This window comes from Myotis myotis, unplaced genomic scaffold, assembly GCF_014108235.1.
Source record: "Myotis myotis isolate mMyoMyo1 unplaced genomic scaffold, mMyoMyo1.p scaffold_m19_p_9, whole genome shotgun sequence".
NCBI lineage: Eukaryota > Metazoa > Chordata > Mammalia > Chiroptera > Vespertilionidae > Myotis > Myotis myotis.
The window spans coordinates 62,867,852-62,892,454 of record NW_023416401.1 but is presented as its reverse complement, the minus strand read 5'-3'; the positions used below and the strand labels follow the sequence as shown (position 1 = coordinate 62,892,454).

General features: G+C 55.3%; 1 protein-coding gene across 3 annotated transcripts in view; it reads right to left on the bottom strand.

Moving 5' to 3' along the window:
- SIRPA (signal regulatory protein alpha) overlaps positions 1–24,173 on the bottom strand; it is a 43,714-nt gene extending 19,541 nt beyond the window's left edge. The window contains exons 1-3 of one of the 3 annotated variants that reach the window (XM_036321814.1): positions 23,839–24,173; positions 22,803–22,890; positions 4,489–4,839 (exon numbers count right to left, since the gene is read on the bottom strand). In XM_036321814.1, coding sequence (XP_036177707.1) covers positions 4,489–4,839; positions 22,803–22,881 — 430 coding nt within the window. In that variant the 5' untranslated portion in view covers positions 22,882–22,890; positions 23,839–24,173. Of the gene's footprint in view, positions 1–4,488; positions 4,840–22,802; positions 22,891–23,126; positions 23,252–23,363; positions 23,434–23,838 lie in introns of those variants that run through there. The other 2 variants (XM_036321816.1, XM_036321815.1) reach the window with 2 other exon arrangements.
- Positions 24,174–24,603: the final 430 nt, after the last annotated feature.

The following is a 24,603-nucleotide window of genomic DNA, read 5'->3' as shown; positions in this document are numbered from 1 at the left end:
GGGCAGGCAAAACACAGAGTTTATTTTTATATTCTTATTTATTAATTATTGTATTATTTTCCATAAACAACTGCAAACAGACTTTTGCCCACCCTTGTACAGTAGGTGCTTAATAAATAACACCTACCATTGTTATCATAAGACCTGGCCTTACTAGTTCTGAAACTACCTATTTGTTCTTTTTTAAAAAATATATTTTTAAAATTGATTTCAGAGAGTGGAGAGAGAGAGAGAGAGAGAGAGAGAGAGAAACATCAATGATGAGAGAAAATCATTGATCAGCTGTCTCCTGCACACCCCACACAGGGGATCGAGACAGAAACCCAGGGTTGGAACTGCAACTTCCTGGTTCACAGGTCCATGCTCAGCCACTGAGCCACCCTGCCTGCCCGGGCCCTATTTGTTCTTTAGGCAGTAAGATTGCAAAACAAAAGCATAGCGGAAACACCAAGAAAAGTCTCAAATGCTGCTCCCCGCAGCTGCCGTGCAGAACTCAGATGAAAAAAGCAGAGAAACCACCAAATTATGGTTCTCTCCCTCTTTTTTTAATGATCCCCTCAGGAAACAAGTTCGGCAAAATGAATTTCAAAACACACACGAGATCACAGGCGTTTCCCCACAGGTTAGCTCTTTACAGAAGCAGGAAGCATTTTGCAAAAAGGGAGGACAGGTTTTGTCAGTGACGTTTTGGTGTGTTGGGGCAGGAAGGGCTCTGGGGCTGAGCAGGGGTATCTGTGGGGATTCCGACCCTGTTTAGACACGCTGGTGTCCCCAGCAATGGAGCACGGATCTGAACAGGGTGCTGGGCTGCCCCTCCTCGGGGTGGAGAGGGCAGGGTGCCACTCTCAGCCAGGCCTGTGCCATACGAGGTGTCCCTGCCACTCCATTTGGGCTCATTTTCTTGGGCCTCCGATGAGCCGTCACGGGCACATGCTACTCTGAAGCACCTCCACCCCTAAAGCTGTTCTCTCAGCCCCAGTAGCAGGGGGGGGCACCTTTGTGTGTGTGTGGGAGAGGGGGGAATGCAAGGTTTCCTGTGGCCTCAGAGAACATCTAGCTCAGGCTGTCTGCCTGGCTCTGATTAGCACCCTCTGGGAGTTAACAATTCAGCTGCCAGGCCCATGTCTGAGCAATTAAATCAGACTTCCTAGGGTGGAGCCAGGGACTAGGGACCAGTTTCCCAGGTGATTCCAATGAACAGCCTTTCAAAGCTGAAAGGCACTGAATCCCACCTTTAAGCCCATTTATACTGAGGCCTGGAGGGGAAAGTGACCTAAGGTCCCATGGCTTTGGCGATCATAGCTCACATCAGACATGTGCACAGCTGTCTCACGATGTTCACTGAACTTTTACTACGTGCCGGGCCCTGCTCTGAGCACCTCACATGTATTCACGCAGGCCTCGTAGCTGCTCTGTGAGGTCAGTGCTGTCACTGCCAGATGAGGAAACCGAGGCACAGTGATGGGTCAGAGGTCACAGAGCTGGGAAGTGGCAGAGCTGGGATGTGAGCTCATGCAGGGGACTGGCCCATGCTCCCACCCGCTGGGCACTGACCCTCAGTAACACCCTGAGCCACTCTATGACTTTCTAGACATCCTCTCCTACCTTCACAGACCCCTGAGCGGGAGCTCTGATGGTCACCACTTCACAGATGGGGAAACTGAGGACTCCTGGGAAACTGAGACTTGCCTGAGAGGGCCCAGCTGTGGGTGACACCGCTGCCCACTGAGGGTCTGTCCTCTCAGCTGTATCCTCACACCTTCCTGCAAAGGGTGGTGAGACCATCCACTGCCTACAGGTGGGGAAACTGAGGCCCAGCAAGAGAAACTTGGCCACACCATGAAATAGCACCTGATTTTAGGGTGCTACTCTGTGCTGGGGTGATTCAGACAGAGCACCCCAAATCCTTCCCCTCTCCTAAAAGGAGTCCATGATTATTATCATTTTACAGATGAGAAAACGGCTGAGACAAGTGAAGGGGCTGTCTCCTCCACCAGCACCATGTCCGGGGGCATTTCCTGTGGCCCCCAGGCTTCATGTCCATCACAGAGTAAGTGCACCACCTCACAGCCCCAACACTGACTGCCAGCCTCCTCTTTCCCCCTGAGATTCCTCACTTCAAGGAATTACAGGGAGGAGTGCCCTCCAGTGCCCAGGCCGGGGGCCCTGCAGCAACAAATGGGAGAACGGGCTCCTGACAGTGAGTCTAGAGACTATGAGCTCCTGCTCACTGGGGCCGCAGGGCCCTCTAGGACATGCCCCCTCCTCACCCTCAGTCTGCAGAGACAGGGATGGTGCCCACAACGGTGCTGGGGCTGCAGGACCCCTCTCTGCTCTGTCCAGGCCACTGAGCCAGGTGGCTCCTGCAGCTGCTCAGTGAGGAAAACACCACAAAGAAGGGAAAGGCCTCCTGGATGCTGCTCTATGCTGAGCCATGTGGTTGGGAACAGGGTCAGCCCATCGCTAGACAGCTGTGTACATGTCTGATGTGGGTTGTGAAGCTGACCTGCCTCTTTCACAGGACCTTTTTGTAAAATGCTTCTTGATGAAGAACAGAACAATTCAAGATTTTAAAAAGAGAGGTTTGGAGCGTTCTCCACACTCTGACAAGCACAGTGGGGTGTGGCAAAAAGCAGGGCTGTGAGGCCGCTCGGGGTTCAATCTTAGCTGCTGTACCTGCTCGTCGGTTAGGTCCTCCTCTGAGCCTCAGTGTCCTCATCTCTCAAAAGGGCCAACAGAGAGCCCCTGCCACCGCGCTGGCTGTCAGAGTAAATGCCATGAGGAAGACAAGGATCCTGACCGCTCCCACTGCCTGCTTTCTAGCCAGGGCCTCACTGAGCAGGCAGAGGGGGAAGGGGAACAAGCTCTCTACCAGGAGGCGGCAGATATGAGTGGTGATGGAGCCACTGACACCTGTGATGGTCTAGGCAAGGGACACACCATTGGGAACTGTTATAATACCTGGAAATTCAGGGTAAAGCCACCCTCCCTGCCTGTGTCCAGGAGTTGTGGGGAGACCCCACTGCCACCATGTCTAGGGGGAAATTTGGCAATACCCACACAAATTAAAATGCACACACCCTGTGCCTTAGCAATGCCACTTCCAATGAGCGCCTCCCTCTAAAGTAGGGTGACCCATGGACAAGGGTATCCCCTGTGTCACTGTGTGAATAGCCCAAGGCTGGGAACAACTCACATCCACCAACAGAAGACAGTGAATGAACGATGCTGTCTCCACAGGCCAGAGGGCGGCAGCTGTTGAAGGAGGGGCAGCTGTAGGTGCTGATGTGGATGCTCGATTTGGGGCGATGTGGCTGACGGTAGGGGGAGGTTCCCCATCACCTTGGGGATCAGTGTCTGAATGTGAGGGGCATCTGAACCTTTGAGAAAACAATGGAAGGAGGATTCTGGCTCCTTGTTCAATGGTTTGGTGTAATCACCTTTTATTCAGCACCTACTATGCGTCAGGTCTTCCATGGGGGTGGGTCCTACACCCGGGGGCACGAAGGAACCTGCCTGGAGTCAGATTGGGTTTTGGAATGGGCCCCTCACTAACTGGCCATGTGACGGAGGGCCTGTCACTTCTTGGCCGCAGGCGCCCTCTGTGCCTGGGAGGGTTGGGAAGGAGGGTCTAAAGGTGCTGACATTCCAGGATTCAGGATCCGGGGCCTCTGGCAGAAAACCCCAACTGAGCACTTCTGCTGCCTCTATGGGGTGACTCCTAAGTCACCACATGGGGAGCCTCCTCCCTGGATGAGGGACAGTCTGAGATTCCTCTGCTCGGAGCCTCAGTGGCAGTGTGACTGGGTCCCTGAAATAGAGGGGTTTATCGATCGGACAGACCCACAGTGAATGCCCAGCCTCTGGGCATCCCTCCCCCCAGGGCTGCAGAGTCAACAGCGAGTCTGTGCCTCTTAGAAATTCCTCTCGCCTGGTGCTTCTGAGGATGAAATAAAGAAAACGTTCTCTCTCTCTCGGCCCTAGCAGATTTCTCCCCACTGGAGGGAAGAGAACGAAGCTTCGTGGGGGCAAAGACGTTGCCTGCTTTGTTCTGCAGCTGCCTCAGCACCCAGCGCAGAACCTGGCTCAGAGCAGGTGCCCAGTGGGTGTCACTAAGGCCCATTGAGGGGAGCACTCCCTGGAGGTGGGTGAGGTCTGGCCTTGTGATGGGCAAGTCACTCAGATCCTCAGTTCCCTCATCCCTGGCACCAAGGGGCTGACAGAATTGAAAGGCCAGGGCTGGGGAGCCAGACAAGCTGGGTTCCAGACTTTTCCCACCATTGACCAGCCGTGGGGGCTGAGCAAATAGCATGACATCTCCAGGCCTCAGCTTCCCTGGTCTGCAGACGGGGTGAAATCAGACCACGAATCAGAGCAGGACTATAAGCACCCACCTCCGCACCTGACTCTTAGTTGTTCACAGAACTGAGGGCATCTTTATTGACTGTTGTAACACATGAGGGACAAGGAATCCCACCCTGTACTCACCACTCACGGTGAGCTGAGTGCCTGCCCCAGACTTGAGCTCCGTGTCATCACCTCCTCTCCGGAACTTCACACAGTAGTAGGTCCCTGTGTCTGCTGGGGTGATGTTACTGATGCGGATGGAAAAGTCCATGTTGTCTCTCCTCGTGGCGTCTGCAACCCATGTTACTCGGGGGGAGTGGCCTCCTTTGAGACTGTAGATTAACTCCCGGCCTGGTCCTTTCCCTCTGAACCACAGGATGGGCCCCACGGGGGACAGGGAGGTCACGGTGCAGCTCAGAGTGGCCGTTTCTCCAGCTGCGACGGACACTGACTTCTGAGGCTGAATCACCTGCAGCTCCTCACCTGCCCCTCCTGGAGGGAAGCACAGAGCAGGTATTTATTCACCATCTGGGAGCCTGTGGGCTGGTCAGTATTTATCAACAGCAGCTTTCATCGACCGAGTGCACACCCTGAGCGGGCCTTGAGCCCAGCACATTGCATGTGTCATACATGTAACCCTCACAACCAACCTGTAATAAGAGAGCTTATAACAAATGTTGAAACTGAGGCACAGAGAGAAGTTAAGTGATGTGGCAGAGTGGGTTTGAGACCTGAGCCCTCCCTGAAAGTGTCATGTCTGAGATGGGCTCTGAATTCAAATCTGAATTTACCAGGAAGAAAGGGGCACAGTGTTCCTATCAGAGGGAACAGCATGGGTAAGGCTCAGAGGTGGCAGCCTGGTTTGTGTGGGGTTCTCTGGGAGTTTAGACTCTCTTTGGGACCTGGCCCAGGAAGCAAGCCCCCAGCAGGAAGCCAGACTCAGCAGCTGGGGCTGGTACAGGCTGTGAGGCAGTGAAGCAGGAGGACTTGGGTTTGGCTCAGGTCTTACGACTGTGACCTTGGCCATCACTTGGGCCACCGAGAAGTTCCAACAGGGACTCTTGTGAGTGGGCCTGACACTGCGCGCATGTGAGCGCTGCCCTTAGTAGGGCAGGTCTCTGTGCTGTCCTCTGAGACTTAGTGTCCTCATCTGTCAGTTATATGGTCCCGTTTCCACAGACCAACCAACAGGCCTGGGCCAGACAGAGTCAAAAGGAAGTATCTGGGCCCTGGCTGGTTTGGCTCAGTGGACAGAGTGTCAGCCAGCAGACTGAAGGGTCCCAGGTTCAATTCTAGTCAAGGGCACAAGCCCGGGCTTGATCCCCAGTGTGTGTGTGGGTGTGTGTGTGTGCAGAAAGCAGCCGATCAATGATTCTCTCTCATCACTGATGTTTCTAACTCTTTCTCCTTTTCCCTTAAAAAAAAAAGAAGTGTGGTCGTTGAAGCCATCTGACCTGGTCTGAAACCTGGCTCACCTTTTATTTACATGTAACCTAGTGTATCCATTGGTTTTGAGCCTCAGTTTCCATCTATAAGATGAAGACACCCCCAGCCCTCTCTTTAAGTCACTTAGCACCAAGCTGGGCACAGTGGAAGCTGCTGTCCTTGTATAAGGAACACGTGAGGGGGGGTATGTTGCTGATGCTGATGGTCCTGCAGACCAGGGTGCTGGGGACCCACAGGAGGGGGGCATGGTCAGACTTCAAGGGGTCCAGGCTTGGCAGCTGGAAGGAGTCCTAGAGGTCGGGGGGGGGGAGGGGCCTGAGCCCCACATTGGAGAACTGGGGCACACGAAACAGATGTGGGGGAGGAGTTGGGGGAGGGGAGGTCACAGCCAGGAGGATGACCAGGCAGGTGAAGATGCTGTGAGAAGGGCCACAGGCGCTCAGAGCAAGTCGCAGCCAGGGCCCCGATTCAGAAGAAGGTGGGGGTGGGGAGAAAAGACAGATCATAAAGACCTTGGAGACACACACACACACACACACACACACACACACACACAGATTAACTTCACACTGCAGAGACACAGAGATAGGCAGAGGGAGTCAGAGTGAGTGAGACTGTGTGTGTGTGTGTGTGTGTGCGGGGGCTGCAGCCTGCTATAGCTGCAGACCATCTGGTCTCCGCCCGGTGATCCCCTCACTCACAATGTGACCCTGTCCTGCCCTGGCCTAGGCCCACCACTGCCTTGTACATCATACAGGGTTTGGGCTGGTGCCCCGAGCAGCCCCCTCTGCCTCTGGTCGGGCAGGAGGGAGACTTTGCGCATTTGCCCACCAGCCAGTGGCCCGGTACCACCCCACAGTCAGGATCAGGGTGTCCGAGGGAAGGGAGGCCAGGGACTCCATCTGCCCTCACTGCGGGCAACCCAGGGCTTCAGGACAGGCCTCCCGTCCCTCCCCTGCCTGTTGTCCCAGCCCTCATTCCCATGGTAGGTGAGCCAGGACTCAGATCGGCAGCCTGAGGACAGCCAGGCCCTCACGGGTACAGGGAAGAACCCCGGGTCCACAGAGGACAGGGGCTGGGGTGTCGCTGGGGGCCAGTGTGTGAGAGGCACACAGAGGAGGCCGGCAGAGACCCCGAGACACCGGAGGCAGCACCAGCAGCTGCCAACAGCATCCAGCCAGGTACATCCCAGTGGGTCTGCCTTCCAGCACGGAGACTGGGGAACTGGAAATGCCGCCGGGGGGCAGCACAGGCTGGGACCAGCAGGCCTGGGAACTGGGGCCCCCCCTAGCCAGCTGGGCCCCGCCCTCCCTGGGCTCCCACTCCACCTTCATGAAGTGGAGGAGCACCCCCACTCCCGATAATGTCTGACACAGTCGGACGTGGGTGCTTGCTGCATGGGTGCTGCTTAAATTTGAGTCTGCGTCCCATTATGATCGGATGTATTATTTACATACCTGATTTTCTCTGGCTTGTCATGGCCCCCCAAGCAAGATGTAGGATCCACAAGGGTCTCTTCCCACCCCGTCTACAACCGTGTCTGACATACACCAGGCCCTTGATAAACACATGTCAAGGGCACGCGTGAACGAAGGGAGGTGGGTTTCCTTGCTCCCAGGAAAACCCCTCTCTGAGCCTCTTTCCTTATCTGTTAATGGAGCTGCTACAGGCCTATCCCGGCGACAGGCAAACCTGGAGCCTGGGACTGCGCCTGGCCCACAGAAGATGCCTGTGACCCATGGAAGTTATTATTATCTTCATCAATAACACCACGCAGGGCTGTGAGTCAGCGGCTGAGGGGAGCGGTGTGAGCAGGGGAGGCTGCAGAACCAGGCGTGCGCGTGTCGGAGCAGGTCTATTCTTGTGGTGCCGTCGGAGGCCCGCAATCACACCCGGGCAGGCGACAATAAAATCTGGAGCTGTGTAGGGCTGCCCTCCCCACCCCCTTTTAAGTTCTCTACCAACTGCAGCCAGATTTTGGCGGCTTAATTAATTAGCTAGTGTTTAGAAAGCGTTTGAAGAATTTTAAAAGTGCGACGTAAGTGCCAAATATTATTTTAATCTGTGTACGTGTGTGTGCTTTCCAGCAGAGAGTTTTTTTCCTGCTTGCTTGCTTTTCTTTTTCTCTGCAGGTTCTGTTCTGGGAACCGGGCTTGTTAAAACCCACTCCTGCGGTTCTGGGTCTGGGGTCATCATCCTGGCATCCCGGACAAAACACTCTCCTGCCCTCTCCTGCCCTCCTGGCAGAGAGAGAGGCTGTCCAGGGGCCTGAACCGCCCGTCTTGGCGGGCATTCTCACACACTATTGGTGGGAGTGGAAACTGGAGCCTCCTTTTGGGAAAGCAGTTTGGCAGAATGTACCAAAGGGGTGGGAGCTGTTTGAGGTGGGGTTCCTGCAAAACGATCTTGAAAAAGTTGGGGCAAACTCCAAACAGGCAATGAAAAGGGGTGGTTCGGGGAACTGTGGCCTATCCTCTAGATCAGTGATGGCGAACCTTTTGAGCTCGGCGTGTCAGCATTTTGAAAAACCCTAACTTAACTCTGGTGCCGTGTCACATATAGAAATTTTTTGATATTTGCAACCATAGTAAAACAAAGACTTATATTTTTGATATTTATTTTATATATTTAAATGCCATTTAACAAAGAAAAATCAACCAAAAAAGTGAGTTCAAGTGTCACCTCTGACACGCGTGTCATAGGTTCGCCATCACTGCCCTAGATGGAATTGCAGGTAGCCATAAAAAGTGACCATCCTGAGGCCTGTGGTCATCTGGAAATTTCTGCATGGCATAACTTGAAATGATGTTGTGATTATGCAAATAAAACCTGTTCATTGCAAAGCATTTAGAGAAAACAAAAAAGTATAAAAACAAAATAATGATCACAGAATACCATCAAGGACAACTGAGATCAACATTTTGATGTAGTTAAAATATGAGTGAATAAAAACAATGTAAAATCTGACTCAGATAATAAGGCTTCTAGTATGTGCAAACCTTTTGCTTCATGTATTCAGTTCTGACCAAAATGAAAAATTGGAACTACCCTAATGTCCAAGAAAAGGAGACTGGCTGGTCCCATGATGTTGAACCCCCCACATGATGACCGAGTCTACAGCCACGAAAATGATGGTGTAGAATTTCAATTATCAACACGGAGATGTATTAGAAATTCGCAGGGAGTTACTGAGTGACACGTTCAGCATGATCCCAAACTTTCAGTTTTGAAAAAAATGAAATATGATATTAAAGATTAGCAGTGATTAATTGTGAGCAGTAGACTTACAAGGGATTTTGTTTTTATGTGTTCTGTTTGCATTACTTGTGCAATAAAAAAGAAGGGAAAAGCTATGCTCTCAGTATGCTCCTGACTTTGTAAAATAAAATAAACCTGAATATAAATAAACAGCTGCAAGGTGGTATACAAAGCTATAAAACACTTCTCTCGTTGGATCATGAATCTAAAGCCGATGGGTTTCTCTTTTCTTTTCCTTCTATTTGGGGGACTTTTCAGATTTTCTAAACTGGATGAATATTAGAGAATATTTACAGTATCCCACTTACTAATGAGAAGAATCTACGTGTGTAATATGTAGGTTACATACATGTTTGTTGTTTGAATCTCCCTCCCAAGAAGTCTGCCTGTTTTGCTCACTACTCCTAATACAGTGCGAGGCACAGAGTAGATGCTCATTAAACATTTGCAGACTGACTGACCAATCAAATGTCTAGGGAAAAAGGTCTCGAATGATAAACACGGTAATGTTGAGGTATGTTATGACTGGGAAATAGGATCGGGTGGGCACATTTTCTTTTTACTCTATGGAAAACATTATATTGAAACCTCCTTTTTTTTTTTTTTTTTTTTTTTGCAGTGAACATTTACTGCTCTGGGAACAAAACTAAAGTAAGGAAATAAAATGTGTGAGCAAGTTTTCTAATGGAAGAAGTCAGCACAGTGGGTGGTGCCTGCCCTGTGTGCTTGTTGCAAGAGGAACTGTGTCCACAGGATGCGGGAGCCCACAGCGCCGGGGCGGTCAGGGATGAATTACTAGAATCTACTGTGCGCCAGGCCCTGGGCGAAGGGCTGTGGACGGCTCTGTCCTTGGCCTTCTGGAGCCTGCTCACAAGCAGAGAAGATAGACTTTAAAGAATTAAATCAAGTGATTACATTTGGAATGAACCACAACCTCTTAGACAAGTAACTCCTACTGCCATCTCCGACCCCATCCCCGCGACCTGCTGCTCCCACCGCCCCCGTCTCCTCCACAAACAGGCCAAGGAGGGTGAGAGATGGAGCCAGATGGGGGCTGAGGACGGACCAGCAGGCCTGGGTATGTTTTTTTGTGTGTTCACGCCTGGCTTTTGAGATTAAGAAACAATGAAAACGATGTTCATTAGGAGTGGAAAAATAAGCATGGGTGCTTTTCTGATGGAAAAACAAATCAACTGAGAACTGAACCTTGCTGGAAAGAAACAGGGCCCCTGTGATCCCTGGACGTGATTCCTGCAGACGCCTGTCGCACGAGGCACAGAGAACAAGGCTGAAGCACACGTTTGACCAGAGCCAGCCTTTCCCAGACCAGTGCTCACTGCCTCTCCCGGTAGGGGCCTCAGAACTGGATGGGGGCCACCCACCAGGTTTCCGAAAACTTGAGAAGCCCTGGGCCCAGAGCTGTGGCGGGAGCTCTGCTGTGCCTGTGGCTCAGCCTCCACAGATGGTTCAAATGACACCCACCCGCCCCGCTCAGCCTCACGGCGGGGAAGCGTGGCACCCCTTCCCTGACTACAGTCATGATCATTACAGCGGGGGAGGGGTGTGTATGTGGGGGGAGCTGCTGGTTTATCAGCCCACGAGCACAGCAGCGCCTCCTCAGGCGCCCCCACAGCGTCTTCTGGGTTATGATCCGATGGCGGTGAGTGTGCAGTGCAGGAGTGTGGCTGAGTACGCACATGGGAGGGAAAGGGAGCAGATGTGGGCGTGTACACACATGTGCCTGAGGGTGCCAAGTGCAAGCACTCACACACTATGCATGGGGGGCGTGTACACAGGTGAGCGTGTGCAGAGATGATGCATGTGTGCGGGGATGTGCGACGGAATAGCTCGGAGTGTCTGAATGGGGGCCAGCCACAGGGGCAGGAGGGGTGTGAACTGTGTGCACAGGTATCTGAATCCTGGCTGGCGTGGGAGTGTGTGAGCATGTGGGTGGCACGAGAGGGTGTGTCTGAGCCTGAGGGTGTGAGCAGATGCCTGGGCGGGGTGTGAGGGTGGCAGGGCGTCTGAATGCGCCTGCAGGGAGGGGAAGGCAGGAGAGACATGCATGTGAGTGGGATGTGTATGTGTGGAGGGTGTGTGTGCAGGGAGACTACGTGTGCAACAGGGGCGGTGTACACGCGAGTGTGATGTGAGACGTGTGTGCTGACACAGTGCAGGGGAGCAGGGACCACAGTGTGGGGGGGGGGTCCCACTGTGTGTATACACGTGGTGTGTCCATGTGCCCAGCTGTGAACGTGCCTGGCACGTGGGAGTTTCCAGGCACAAGTAGAGGGAGGACGAGGGTGGGAGAGACGCTTCATTCAAGTCTATCTGGTGGGCAAGGTCCTGCGTGGCTCCTGGCACAGGGTCTCGCCCTTGAGAGGAGGCTCAAACCTCTACTGACACCTACTTACTACGTGTGGCCACGGGGCACGGCAGTGAAGAGGCCAGCCTGGAGCTCACGGCTCTGGGCGGGGGCCATAGTCTCTGGGCTGACTCATGGTGGTTGGGAGGGTGGGAGAGGCGGGGGCAGGGCTGCGAGGGTCGATGGCTGTGGACTCTGCAGTTCCCAAGGGAGCTCAGGATCTGAGCAGGTTGACCAGGGCTCCGGCAGCTGTGGCTAGTCATTGATTTTTCTCTGGACTCAGACTGACTCATTCATGCCCCCAAAGCTCACTCTGCTGCCAGCCCCTGTCCTGGATGCCCCAGGACACAGCTGGGTAAGACAGGTCCCTGCCCGTGTGGGGTTGAGCCCTAGACATGGGCAATGCCATGTGCAGGGTGATCAGTGAGTAAGAAGAGGTGTGGGGGAAGGTGTCTTGGAAGAGGGGTGTTATCTGGGATGGCTTCCTGGAGGTGGTGGCCCCTGAGCTAGGTCTTGAAGGCTGGCAGAGGCTAGGGAGAAGGGAAGGCATTCCAGGAGGGCAGAACCACATGAGCGAGGGTACAGAGGGGAGAAAAGGGCTCTGGACAATCCAGGGACGAGCAGAGTCCTTGCCACATGGTTGTTGGCTGTGAGCAAGCTGGGATAGGGCCAGCCTGAGACAGGGCTAACCTGGTACCCTACAGGATGGCTTCAGATATCATCTGGACAACAGGCCACCATTGGGAGCCGTCTACTGCTACAAATGTATAAACCCACTGTGCGAAGACTCCCCAGGTATTGCAGAAGCTACCACCTGCATTGGAGCCAGCAAAAGTGGGGTCACACTCGGCCTTGCAAATAAGGTGGGGCAGGCCCAGCAGGCTCAGGGTGCTCTCTCGTCCACCCCCGCTCCAGGCAACTCAGGGACTGGCACTGTGCCAAGTCCTTGCAGGGGAAGAGTAGACCCTGGTAGGGCCTCCCTGTAGCAGGTAAACTCTTAAGGTACCAACAGAGTCTAAAGCTTAGGCGCTGGGGCCAGAGACCAGTATGTCTCATTTCTGGGGGTGGCTTGCAATGTTACTTTTCCCTAAGCCCCCACTTTCCCACCTGTGAACAAGGGAGCACCACCACCTCTCCCTCTAAGGCTCGGTGGTTAGTGGTCAGAAGAGCAGGCTGAGAACTGGACACTTCTCAGCTCCCCTTTGCCCAGCATGTCCCTCTATTAGCAGATCCTGCCAGCTCAACTTCCAAGGCTTGGTAAGCCTCATCTCTCCTTATGCCTCTCCTGCACCCCATCCCGCACCTGGGCCATTGTTTCAGCTTCTGAACTGGCCTCTCCGCCTCTACTTCACTTCTCTCCAACGCACACTCCTCCGGCAGCCAGAGGAGCCTCCGAAACCTGCGCCAGGGGACAGCCTTCCTTTGCTCAGAGCCCTCGGTAGGCCCTCCTGCACTCAGAGTGAGACCCAGAATCCTCCGGTGGCACCAGGACCCGACAGCCTTGCTCCCAGTCACGCCAGATTCCCCACTCACCTCAGGGCCTTTGCACTTGCCACGGCCTCTGCCTGGCACTCTCACCCCCTATAGCTACAAGCTGGCTCCCTCACCTCCTTCAGGCCTACCCGAGGCCTTCCCCGGCTGCCCTGTATAAAATATTGCCCCTCAATGCCCCTTGCTCTGCTTTATTTGTCTCATACCACCCACCACCCAACATACTATGTTCGTGTCCCTCTCCCTCCCCTAGGCGTACTTATAAGCCTCCTGAGAGTTAGGGTTCGGCTCTGTCCCCGGCAGCACCCTCCAGGTTTACACCAGGCCGGCATTGGGTGGATGCACGTTTTGGTTTGAACTCTGCCATTTAAAAGGCCTAGGACAGGTCTTAACCCCTCCCCCCGCCCCAACCCCTCCCCCCCTCCCGGTTCCTCATCTGTAGAACGGGGATAATGACCATCATAGTAGTAGCACCAGGGTTGCTTTAGGCTGAAATAAGGACAGAGACCTCAGCACGGCGCCTGGCACAGAGGAAGTGCTCAGCGCGGGGCAGCCGTTCCCACGCCCAGGGGTTTCAGGCTGAAGGGGATGACACATGATCACAGCCTTCAGGGTGAGAAGCTACGGGTTCACTCTGGGGCAGCACCAGCTCGGCCCCAGCGTGTGCAGAGACCACTCAGAGCAGGGCCTGAGAGCAGGCTGCTGGCCAGGCGGCCGGCTGGGGCAGGGAAGGCCAGAGGCCCGGGGAGTGTTTGCTGGTTTAGACGAGACCTGCTTGCCGCGTGGCCCTGTTTGCAAAGCAGGAAGGAGCGACCATCAGTATGTATGCGCGGTAACTGCCCTTTGCGGGGAGCCAGGGGAGGCGGGGCAGCATGCGCGAACACGCACCCCCACCATTCACCGCACCTAGTGCCTTGACAACCTAAGGACCTTCTTCCCGCTTCCCTCTTGCAGGGGAGAAACTGAGGCCTGGGGAAGCTGAGAGCCCAGGTGGCGTCCTTCCAACCTCCAGGCCCAACTGCTCCTCTAGACGGCCCGGTGCTTCCGGCCATGCTTTCCAGGCTCTCATGGGCACAGCGTGTGGATGAGGCCAGATAATGGGGAGCCCTCCCTCACCTAACTGTCACCACAGCCCAGCGAGGCGAGTGCTGCTGTCAGCACCCGCTCCCTACAGGTGAGGAAGCTGAGAGCCTGAGAGGCAGGGAAGAGGCACAGATGGTGCTCGAACACACCCACCGTCTGCCATGGAAGCTCTGTGCAAGCGCTTCTCCTGGCGACAGGGTCCCCTCCAGCTCAGGCTCTTGGGATCTCAGGCTGCCAAGGACGCACACACATTTCCCAGCCGAGATAAAGGCCCCCTTAAAAGCGACACGCAGCTATTAAACGGCATTTGCCAAGGTTGCAGCACACTGCTGCCTGCAGCAGACAGTCTCCGGACGAGATTTCCCCCAAGCTGACACTATCCACTGATGCCTTTTATAGCGCCTTGTGCAGCTCGCGAAAGCACTTTCCATGGCTCTTAATTCCCTTAACCCTCAACAGTCCCCATGCAGGAGGAAACTGTGGTCGTGTATCCATTTCACAGAGGGAGAACTGAGGCTCAGAGCAGGCAAGACACCTGCTCCCGAGCACAGAGCCAGGAAGCAGCACATACTGGATCCATATTCAGGTGTGTGCCCCAAAGCGCGTGCCCTTTCACCGCCTGCCCTGTTAGAGAAGGGCTCTGGGGAGTCATCAAGACGAAGGACAGATGGGCATCAGGGTGGAAGGGACCTGCAGGAGAGCAGCCACGCTGAGCCTCTGCCTCACAGAAGGAGAAATTGAGGCCCAGAGGGGCAGCATAGTAAGTCTCAGGTCTCCTGGCTGGTAAGTGATAGAGTGAGGGCTCCATCTGCTCCTTCAGCCCCAAACCATGAAATGATGATCACCCAACAATAACAGTAATAGTAATAATGGCTAACAAGCATCCAACACCGACATTGCCGGGAGCATGACAGGCCTCACCAAACCTCCATGGGGGCCCAGCGAGACAGGGCTGTCACTACTCCCATTTCACAGAGGATAAGACTGAGGCTCGGGTAGGGACGGCCATTGGGCCAAGGTCACAACCTGACTCCACCTGCATCCTCATCACAGCACCAGATGGCCTCATACCATGAAGGGCCCTTTGGGGGACCCTGGGTGGGCCCGCCAAACCAACCCCTGGCCGAGAGGGCAGCAGACCGTGCCACGCCTCATGTTCTGCCTGCTCATTCCGTCATGGTGTCTACATGGGGCAAGTGGTTTTGTGTAGCCAGAACCTTAAGTACAAATTCTGGGGTTTCTTGGCCAACACTGCCCATTCAGGCTGACAGTGATATTTTTGTGCTTCCTGATACTTCATGGATCCTTGTGTCAGCACGATGGGCAGGGATGTGTGGTGTGCTCCTGGCCCTGGGCCTGGCCACAGAGGGACTATGTAGTAGTTAGGGCACAGCTTGGCCTGTGGACCCGGGTAACTGCCTAGTGACCTTGTGGCTCTGAGCATCTTCCTTAAAATGGGGATCTCAGTACCCACCTATTCCCTTCATTCAACCAATGTGTATTAACCCACCTACTGTTGCCAGCCCCTGTGCTAAGGTTCTGGGAGACTTTGCAGTGAATAAGACAGACATAGTCCCTACTCTCATGCAGCTTATATCCTATAGGGGGAGACAGGGCTGAAATAATGAAACAAATATAGAAATAGTTAGGGGTTCCAGGAAACAAACAACTCCGGAGCCATGATAAGGTGGGGACCTCTTTTATATTGGGGTGGCATCTCTGAGATCAGACTGCAACTGGAACACAAAGGAAGCAAAAGCCCAGGGAGGTGTTCCAGGGGCGAGAACAGCAAGTGCAAAGGCCCTGGGGTAGGAAAGAAGTTGGTGCATATGAAGACCAGAAAGAAGGCCGCTGTGGCTGCACCACAGGGAGGAAAGAGAGTCTGACACGAGATGAGGATGGCGAGATAGATGTGATCCAGAAAATGCTATGCCTCATAAGTAAGGAGTTTGATTTTATTCTAAGGACAGTGAGAACTACTAAAAAGTTTGGAGCAGGAACAAAGAGGATTTGATTCACTCAGCTCCTATGGGTAAAGAGGCTGAAGGGGCCAGAGTGGAAGCAGGAAAGCAATGATGAGGACGCTGCAGTATCTAGGGGCCTGGGCTCAAATCCTAGCTCTGCATGTATAAGCTGTGTGACCTTGGGCAAGTCACTTCACCTCTCTGAGTCTCAGTTTCTTTACCTGTCCAATGGGTATAATAATAGTTCCTTTCTCACAGAACTGTGATGAGGACTAAATGAAATCATTTACAGAGTAACCATCCTATCACACGGCCTGACATGTTCAATGTCAGGTACTCAATGAACCAGATTCTACTTTGTCTGGCCCTGAATTCTCCCAACTCTCCCACTCCATCTCCCATTACTCCAGCCTCTCAGCCTTTCTACTCCTGGAACATAGCAAGCTCATTCCAGCCTCAGGACCTCTGCACGTGCTATTCCTTCAGTGTGGAGCGCTCTTCTCCTGATATCCCCATGGCTGCTCCATTGAATTCAGGCCTCCACTCCTCAGAGAGGCCCTGCCTCTGTCCCCACTCGACCTTCCATTCCCTCCTGCTTTAGTTGATTCATGGCACTTGTCTCCACCTCATGGAACGTTTACTGGGTCTGCTTTTATTTCCTCGTTAGCATGTCAGTTCCGTGAGAGCAGTGTTGTGCTTGTGTGGTCCGCAGTTGTATCCCCAGCACCTAGAGCCACCCCTGGGACATAGTAGATGCTCAGAAAAACTCGTTGACTGAATATTTATAATTAAAACAACCATAAGGACAACCAAGTGGTGAAGATTAAACATGGAGCCGGCTTTAACTCTCACTGGCTATGTGGCCTGGGGAAGAGCCCAGCTTGGCTTTGGGGAGCCTCAGGGTCCTTCTCTGTAAAATGGGGAGGAAGGACTCCATGCTTTGGGGCTCATTTTGAGGACTAGACAATGGTGCACATCAAAGTACTGATGGATGAAATGATCCCCAATCTCCAGCAATTGCGTCACAATATTCCCCCACCCCCCAGCCCCTGCCAGGTGAGGGCAGGTGAAATAAAAAACAGTAGATCAGTGTGGAAGCTGGGGTTCCCTACCCCATTCCTTCTCATTTTGTGCATATTTGAAATTTTCCAAAATAAAAAGAGGAGGAAAACACAGATTCAAGGCTCAGCCCCTGCTACCATGAGCTTCCATTTCTGGAGGACACGTGCCCTTGACTAATGGGGCCAGAGAGCGGCCCTGGCATCAGCACCCACCCTCTCCACCCGGCTGGAAGCTCATGGCTCACGCCCCCCCCCTTCCAACCTCCCTCCCAATCCTGATCGGCCACCTGATCGCCTTCAGCTCCTGGCGCTCATCTGCAGCCATCTAACACTCTCGCCCCCAAATGGATGTGCCAGGAAATCTTACAGACACAAAGATCCAATTTTCTACCATTTCCGACTTCCACCTTAGCTGTTTTGCATCTCTGTGGACTGAAGGCCTGGCAGGACACCTGGCAGGGAAAACTCATCTTGCAGAGGGCTCCCACAAAGACCTGCCCAGGAACGGGCGGCCGAGCTAACAGGAAAGCCATTTCAGCTGTGAAAATAGAGGCTTCCTTCTCCAGTAGGGGACGGAAACACATCTTGGGAACAGCTGCCGCCTCCGGGGAGGACACACTGATTGACAGAAACATGAAAGGAGAACCAGGAAAGCAAGACACTGGCACCCCCGGGCCTCAGTTCCCCTACCTGTCAAACAGGGTTAAGTGCTGTCCAGTTAACCGCCTGGGCTGATCTGGGTCATCATCTCCACTTGGCCACTTACTGTGTGGCCTTGTGCAAGTTGCTCCACCTCTCTGTTCCTCAAGTTGCTTGTTTCCTCATTGTTCAAATCTGACGGTCACTCCACGCACTCCCCAGGGTGCTGTGAGCGGCCCTGGGATCGTACACATGAAGTGTTGAGCCCAGGAAGGGGCCAGAAAAGATGACTCGCAGTATTTTTACTGTAGTCCTTTCCCATGGCATTTGGGATCCTGTCAGATTTCTAGCTTTAACGATGGAAACTTCCCGCACACCCCTGTTTTAAAAAGCCTTGGCCCGAACCACAGGGGGCTGGGCTTGGCGTCCCACCCACGTCTTGCCACGGATCTGCTGGGTGAGCCCGCCAGTCCCTTCCTCTCTCCCACTGCCATCAGGTGCTGGAGGAGAGGACTGACTCTCTCAGGCCCCCCTCTGGTTTCCCATGTTTGGGAACCCACAATGCCAGACCTGTGGCTAGGGACAGAGACACCTAGAGGCAAGCTATGCCCACAGCACTCAGTCCCACCACCAGACAATTAAATCACACAGCTTGGGTTTCTGCTCAACTTATCCATCCCCTGCCGGCATAAAAGCTACAGGGGAAAACCTCCGGCCGAAGACATTCACTCCCTTATCAGCTCTGCTGTCCTGTGAGTAGCCGCTCTGTGCGAGGGGCTGTGCGAGGGGCTTTACAAGAGCATGGCTTGCTTTCATGGGTGAGGAAATCCAAGCAGAACAAAACTGACGATGACGACACTGGCTGAGCACTTCACTACGTGCCAGGCATGGTTTCCAGCATTTCACTCGAAGTAATGGACTTAATCCTTGAAACAGAGCTGTCGGTTCATTCTGTTTTACAGATGAGGAGACCGAGACGCAGAGCTCGGTAAGTTGTCCATGCGGATGGTTCTGCTGGATTCACACCCAGGGGCCTGGCTCTGAGCCTGTGACTCAGCACGGGGCTGGCTGTGTCTACACGGAGAGGCTCGCCGATCACTGCGCGCAGGACCACCGGGGGCCAGCGTTAACCGTGCACGCACAGGATGATGAAACAAGCAGAAAGCCATGCGCAGAAATTGAGCTGTGAAGGAGGAGTAAGATTTGGACCTAGGGAGGTAAGGAGACACAGGGAAGGGCATCGCTGACGGCAGGAACAGTATAAGCAAAGGAACAGATTTGAGAGAGTTGAGCTGAGGGCATGGCTTTGTACAAAATCATTCACCAAACTGGGTGAGGCCAAGTTAACGAGTGTTACCCAAACCAAACGCCTCTTGTTCCTATGAATGGGGATCCGACAAGCGCGGGACTTCTCGGGGTCTTTTGGGTGCTAAGGGGGTTGAGTAGCCGGGAAAGCTTGGGTCCGCAGAGAGCAAGCCTGGCTACCTTGTAGCATCCCATAGGTCAGCTCTCTGGCAAACATGTGGCTGAGAAAGGCGGCCTGTCATGGGAGGGAGGCCCTGGTGCAATTTTTGTGTTGTTTTTTTTAAAGAAAATTTGGACCCACTCAACAGTTTTGAGCAGGGGAGTGACATGATCTGAGTCGTGTTGACAGGCCAGAAATCTGAGCTCATTTAAAAAGAGGGGGGTGGGGGGGAACCAAGACTACAAATAAAAAAATAACCTGTCACACGGAGCCATTGGAAGCAGCAAGCGAGTGAGTGTGGGATCCGCACAACACTTTTAGACTGCCTTCCTCTCACACACCCCCTCTCCATCTGCCGCAAAGGGCACCAGGAAGATAGATGCAAGGAGGAATATTCCAGCTCTGGGGGCTCCAGAGCTCGGCAGCCCAGATGGGGGGCTCTGACGGGAGCCACTTGTGACTTGTCATTTGTGAGGGCCAAGGGGCTGCCAGTGTTTCCATCCTCAGTGTATTTTCAGAGAAACAACTGTGACTCAGTTAAAAACTTCTGCCCCAGAGGGAACCTTTCTACCAACTTCCATCGGAGCCGGGAGGGGAGGGCTCCTCTTGCTCCCTCCAGCTTGGACCAAGTCATCCTAATTAAATCAGGGAACTTCTTCCTTCAGAATCCAGGCTCCCTACCTTGGACAAGTTACTTTTCCAGTTTGAGACTCTATTTTCCTTATCTGCAAAATGGGAATAACAGCCAGCTGAGTCTTTTCTGACTGATGAAATTATGCAGATTAGGCAGTCAGCACACAGCCTGGAATACAGTTAACATTCAAAGAACGTTTGGGTCTCCTCGCTTCTCCCAACACATGGTTCACATTAGGAGTTCATACGTGCTGAGTGACTACAAGTCAAGGAATGAATCACACCCCGCGTCTCGCGGGACTGGTAAAGGAATAAATAATTAATGGGCAGAAGTTACCCAAAGAACACTCGACTTCAAGGACTTTCCGATAGCCTGAGCCCAACAGGCTAAAGCCCCCCGCCCTTCTCTTCTTGTGAAAGAGGAAGTGAGATTAATTTCACCATTTAGGAAAGTACAGAGGAGCCAACAGCATGCCACCCTCTACCAAAAGGTCAGAGCTTCAGCAGAGGGCCCAGATGCCCCCTACACCCGAGCCCCTACTTGGCCTTGCCTTCTCCAGGCCAGGGCGAGGAATGAATGGGAGCTCGTTTTGAAGTCAGCCCGGTGGGGCCAAGACGGGCAGTCGGCAGATTCAGTGTCACGTGCCGTTGCTGCTGCTAGAAAACCAAGCTGCCCAGATGTCCCCGTGCCCCTGTCCCCTGCCCTTCTCCCAGCCTCAGAATCTCCCCCGGGAAGTTGTTTTACGAAACAAGCCTCCCATTGGCTCCCAGAACACAGGTTGGTGACTTCACTGGCATCTTTTTAGAATTTCCCTCTGGCAGCGTTTGTGATGAAAGCAATCTTTAGCAACTTCTTCCCCTGCCTCCCCCAAGCAAGATCATTCCCGTGACCAGCCCCCTCCAAACAGTGACCATGTGAAGCCACGGCAGTCACGTGACCCCACCCAGGCTGACAGCTCTGCCTGAGACACTAGTAGTCATTCAATCCAGAGCCGCCTTCCGAAGCCTGACATTTGAGTTTCTCCCTCAAACAAGTCCATTTTCTTAGAAAATTGCACGACGGCCTCCTTCTACCTTCCTGCCCTTCTGTTCTGCCTCTAGTTCTGCTTTGTGGTATCCCATGCTTAGATCCACTGAGGGAGGGGCCTGAAGCCCCATCCTGCAGCCAAACCAGAGGAATGCCAGGCCAGGGCCAGGGTGTGACCAGGACCCTGTAGAACATAGAGTGAAGAATGCTGGGAGGCTGCAGTTAGGATAGCGACACCCCACCCCTTCCCCACCAGCCTCCGCCAAGAAATGTATTCTCACCTCCCAAGATTTATTTATTTCAAAGTTAATCTTGGCCCCTCTGCTGCTCCCACTTTTTCAGGCTATTGATGCTGAATGGATTGGAACGAAAGTTTTATGGCCTAATCTTTACCTTTTTATAGATTGTTTTTATAGACAAAAGGGAGAGATTCTCTCCCAGGAAGGGTGGTAGTGTTCCCAGCCAGGGCCCTGGGAAAGGTAGGCTGTCCATCTGAACACTTGTTAACTAACGTTACCACGCTTTTTGCCAGAAACTGAGCCACTGGGTCCTGACTGGAGGAGGGTCTGGAATACACATTTAGACATTAACTTGTGCCCAGTTCCCTGTTTTAGGAAAATTAAGCGCTTGTGAGAGAGGCTCATGCATTTCCAAGCCAGGAAGGGTGGCAGGGCAGGGGCTGGGACTCTGCAGGGTATGCACCGGCTCAGGCAGGAAGGAGCAGATCAGAGATGCCACTCACCAGAGAGAAATGAAATATACCAGTGCTTCCTTCCGCCCAGCAAGGACCCAACTGTAACAGAAAGACCCGGGAATGGGGCGGGGGCAGAGGGGGGGTCCTACGTGGATCCCCAGGTTCAGGAGAACCTGCAGGGCAGGGAGAAGAGGCTGTTTACCCCCACTTCTCCCTCCACCCACTCTCTGCTAGTTCTCCCTTTCTCGCTGCTTTCAGATGGTTACCCGTCTCTAGGCAAATGCAAAAGGGGGAGGTGGATACTGAGCTCATCTTTGCCTCTTTCCTCAAGGGAGGGAGGTGCAGAGACCCCTCTGCCGACAACACCGCTCCAAGAAGCCAAAGATTAAGATCCTCGTTTCTTGTCTCCCACCCCTACTCTTCAATGCCATTTCTCTGCCCCCCCCCCCAGACCCTCCCAGGAGACCCATGGTTTTGCAAAACCCCTTTAAGAAGCAGGACTCCCGAATGGTGACCTCACCCCTTGGCGAACACATGCCAGCCTTCAGAGCCTGCGGGCTGCAGGCAGCCAGGTGTTTGATGTAGGCCAACAAAAAGACCTGCTCAGAGCCACAGGTAATAGCCCCACCGAGCCCCAGAACTGCAGGGAGCTGCCTGGCAGCCTGGGGAAGGGGGGTTGGGGGGGGGGGGACGGGCAGCAAGGAGAACTGCCATCCAGCGAGAGGCTCTGGCAACCACAGGGACATGCACCGTGTTTTCATATCAGGATCTGTTGATCTGATCGCAGCAGCTCACCCCAGGGTTACAACGGCCTCCCTTCTTCTCTCCCCCATACACACACCAACACCGTTTCACTCTGCGCACCCGCCGGGCGGCTCACTCTTCCCTAATTGCAACGCCTGTTTCTATTCCATCCTAGGCAGTGCCTGGAGGACCTCTGCCCCCCACCCCCTTCTCTCAGACCCCGAAATCAAACCTGTGGAAAGCATGGGTCCAGGCAGAGAGCTTTAGAGAAGCCAGGGGTGTCTGGTTCGGAAGGCTGCCCGCAGCCTGCCTCCCCCTCCGGATCCGGCAGGGAGCAACTCATCGGGGTCTGTTCCGGTGCCCAGCACAGTGGCACGCAGTGAGAATCGGGTTCCCTCCTTGGCTGTGTGACCTTGGGCAACTCGCTGGCCCTCTCTTGGCCTCAGTTTTCGAATCTGTAGCCCTGCTCACAGGCATCTCTACCCCTATTACTGCTGACAGCCCCGTGGCCCCCAGTGGCGGCCTGAGAGGCCGGAGCCCGCAGTTAGGGGGCCAGCAGCGGGGACGAGAGGTGGGGGTGCTTACCTGCCCAGGTACAGGACACAGCGATCAGCAGGCAGAGCAGCGGCCCGAGGCGGCCGGGGGCCGGGCCGGCGGGCTCCATGGGCCGCGGCTGCGGAGCGAGGAGGGAGAGCGGCCGTGAGTGCGCGCTCGGGCAAGCGCGGGCTGGAGCGGGGAAATGACTAAGCCCCCCCTCCTCCCCTCCCGCCCTCCCCTCCCCTCCCCTCCCCTCCCGGCCGGGCTCCCCCCTCCCCGGGATGGGCGCCTGGAGCAGCTCAGGAGCCGCCGCCGCCGCCGCGATTTTAGGAGCGCCCCCCACTCCCCGGAGAGATCGGGAGACGGACAGACCCCGAGCGCGCGAGAAAGAGAGCGGGGCGGCCGGCGAGAGGCGGCAGGAGAGGGAAGCAGACCAGGGTAGCCAGGCAGAGAGCCAGAGACACAGGCAGGCGAGGGGAGGGGGGAGCGAAAGGAGGGGGCGCAGAGAGAGGAGCGCGCGAGGCGGCGCGCAGAGCCAGACGCGCTGGAGAGGAGGACCACGAGCCGGGGTCCAGGGCAGCTCCGCCGGCCGCCCCCGCCGCTGCCCACCTGCCCCGCCCGCACTCCGCGGGCGCCCGCGGCTGGTCTCGCTCCGGCCGCAGTCCGGGCCGCGGCCCCCGCCAGCCGAGCCGGGCCCCCTCCCGCCCGCCCGCCCGCCCGCCCCCTCCTCCCTGCTCCCTGCTGCCCGCGCGGGGGCTGCGGGGCTCCCGCCGCCCGGCGCCCTCCCGGCGAGCGCCCGCCTGCAGCGCGCCCGGGGAGGGGGCGAGGGCTGGGGTCTACCGCGCGGCCAGGAGGCCGGGGTCGCCCCTCGCCTGCGCCGCGGCCCGGCGCCCACCCCCGCCCGAGCCCACCGCGGCCGCCCCGGGAGGTGGCCCGCCAGCCCCCGCCGCCGGCGCGCCCCGCTCGGTTCGGGACCAGACCAGCCTCCGCCTACAACAATGTCCCAGTTCAGAAGCCCGCGCGGCTGTCAGCCGCCCCGACCCGCCCCCCTCCCGCTCCCTCCCACCGCCCGCCGGACTCGGACCTGCGTGGCGGCGCGGGCTCGGCGGCCGCGGAGGTAGCGCCGGGGCGGCCCGGGTCCGAGCCGCACTCCACTTAGCGCAAACTTGTTTGTCTCCGGTCGGCGCCGCGAGCTGGGCACCGCATCCTCTTAAGGTGGACTGGGGAAGTTGCGGCCGGCCTCCCTGGCCTCCTGGCTCCGGCCGCGGTCAGTCCCCGCTTCCCTCTGCCGACCGGCTGGAGGCGGCGGAGGAGTGGGGGAGTGGTGGGGCCTCGGGGTGTCCGCCTTTGCCCCTTCCCAAGTGGCCCCGCCCCTGCTCCAAAGGAGGGCCCAGTTGGGGGTACGCTGGGGCCATAGGGGCCCCGATTCTGTCCGAGCTGGGCCTCGGTGAAGGAAAAGCAGGAAGTAAGTGAATGTGGGGGGAAGGGGGAGAGGAAGGAGAGAGTGATGGTACAAAAATAGCGTGTGTGTAGGAAGGATTTCAGTGCCGCCTGGAAAAGAGGCGCAGGGGAGAGGAAGAATGCGAGGAGGGCTGTGGCCAGGAAACTAGAGGGGAAGGGTCCTCACCTCCCTGGGGAGGTGGGCGCTCTCTGCCAGGTGCCTCCCTGTGGCAGGCTCAGGGGGTGCGGGGATGGGGGACTTGAGTCCTGGGCTCCAGGAACATGACAAGTAATGAGTAATCAATCATATGAGGGCAAAGGAGGGGAACAGAGGCAAGAGGCTTGGAGTTGGAGAGGACAGAGCCTCAGTATGTCTCTGTCTTTCAGGCTTTCTGTCCCCCTCCCCTCC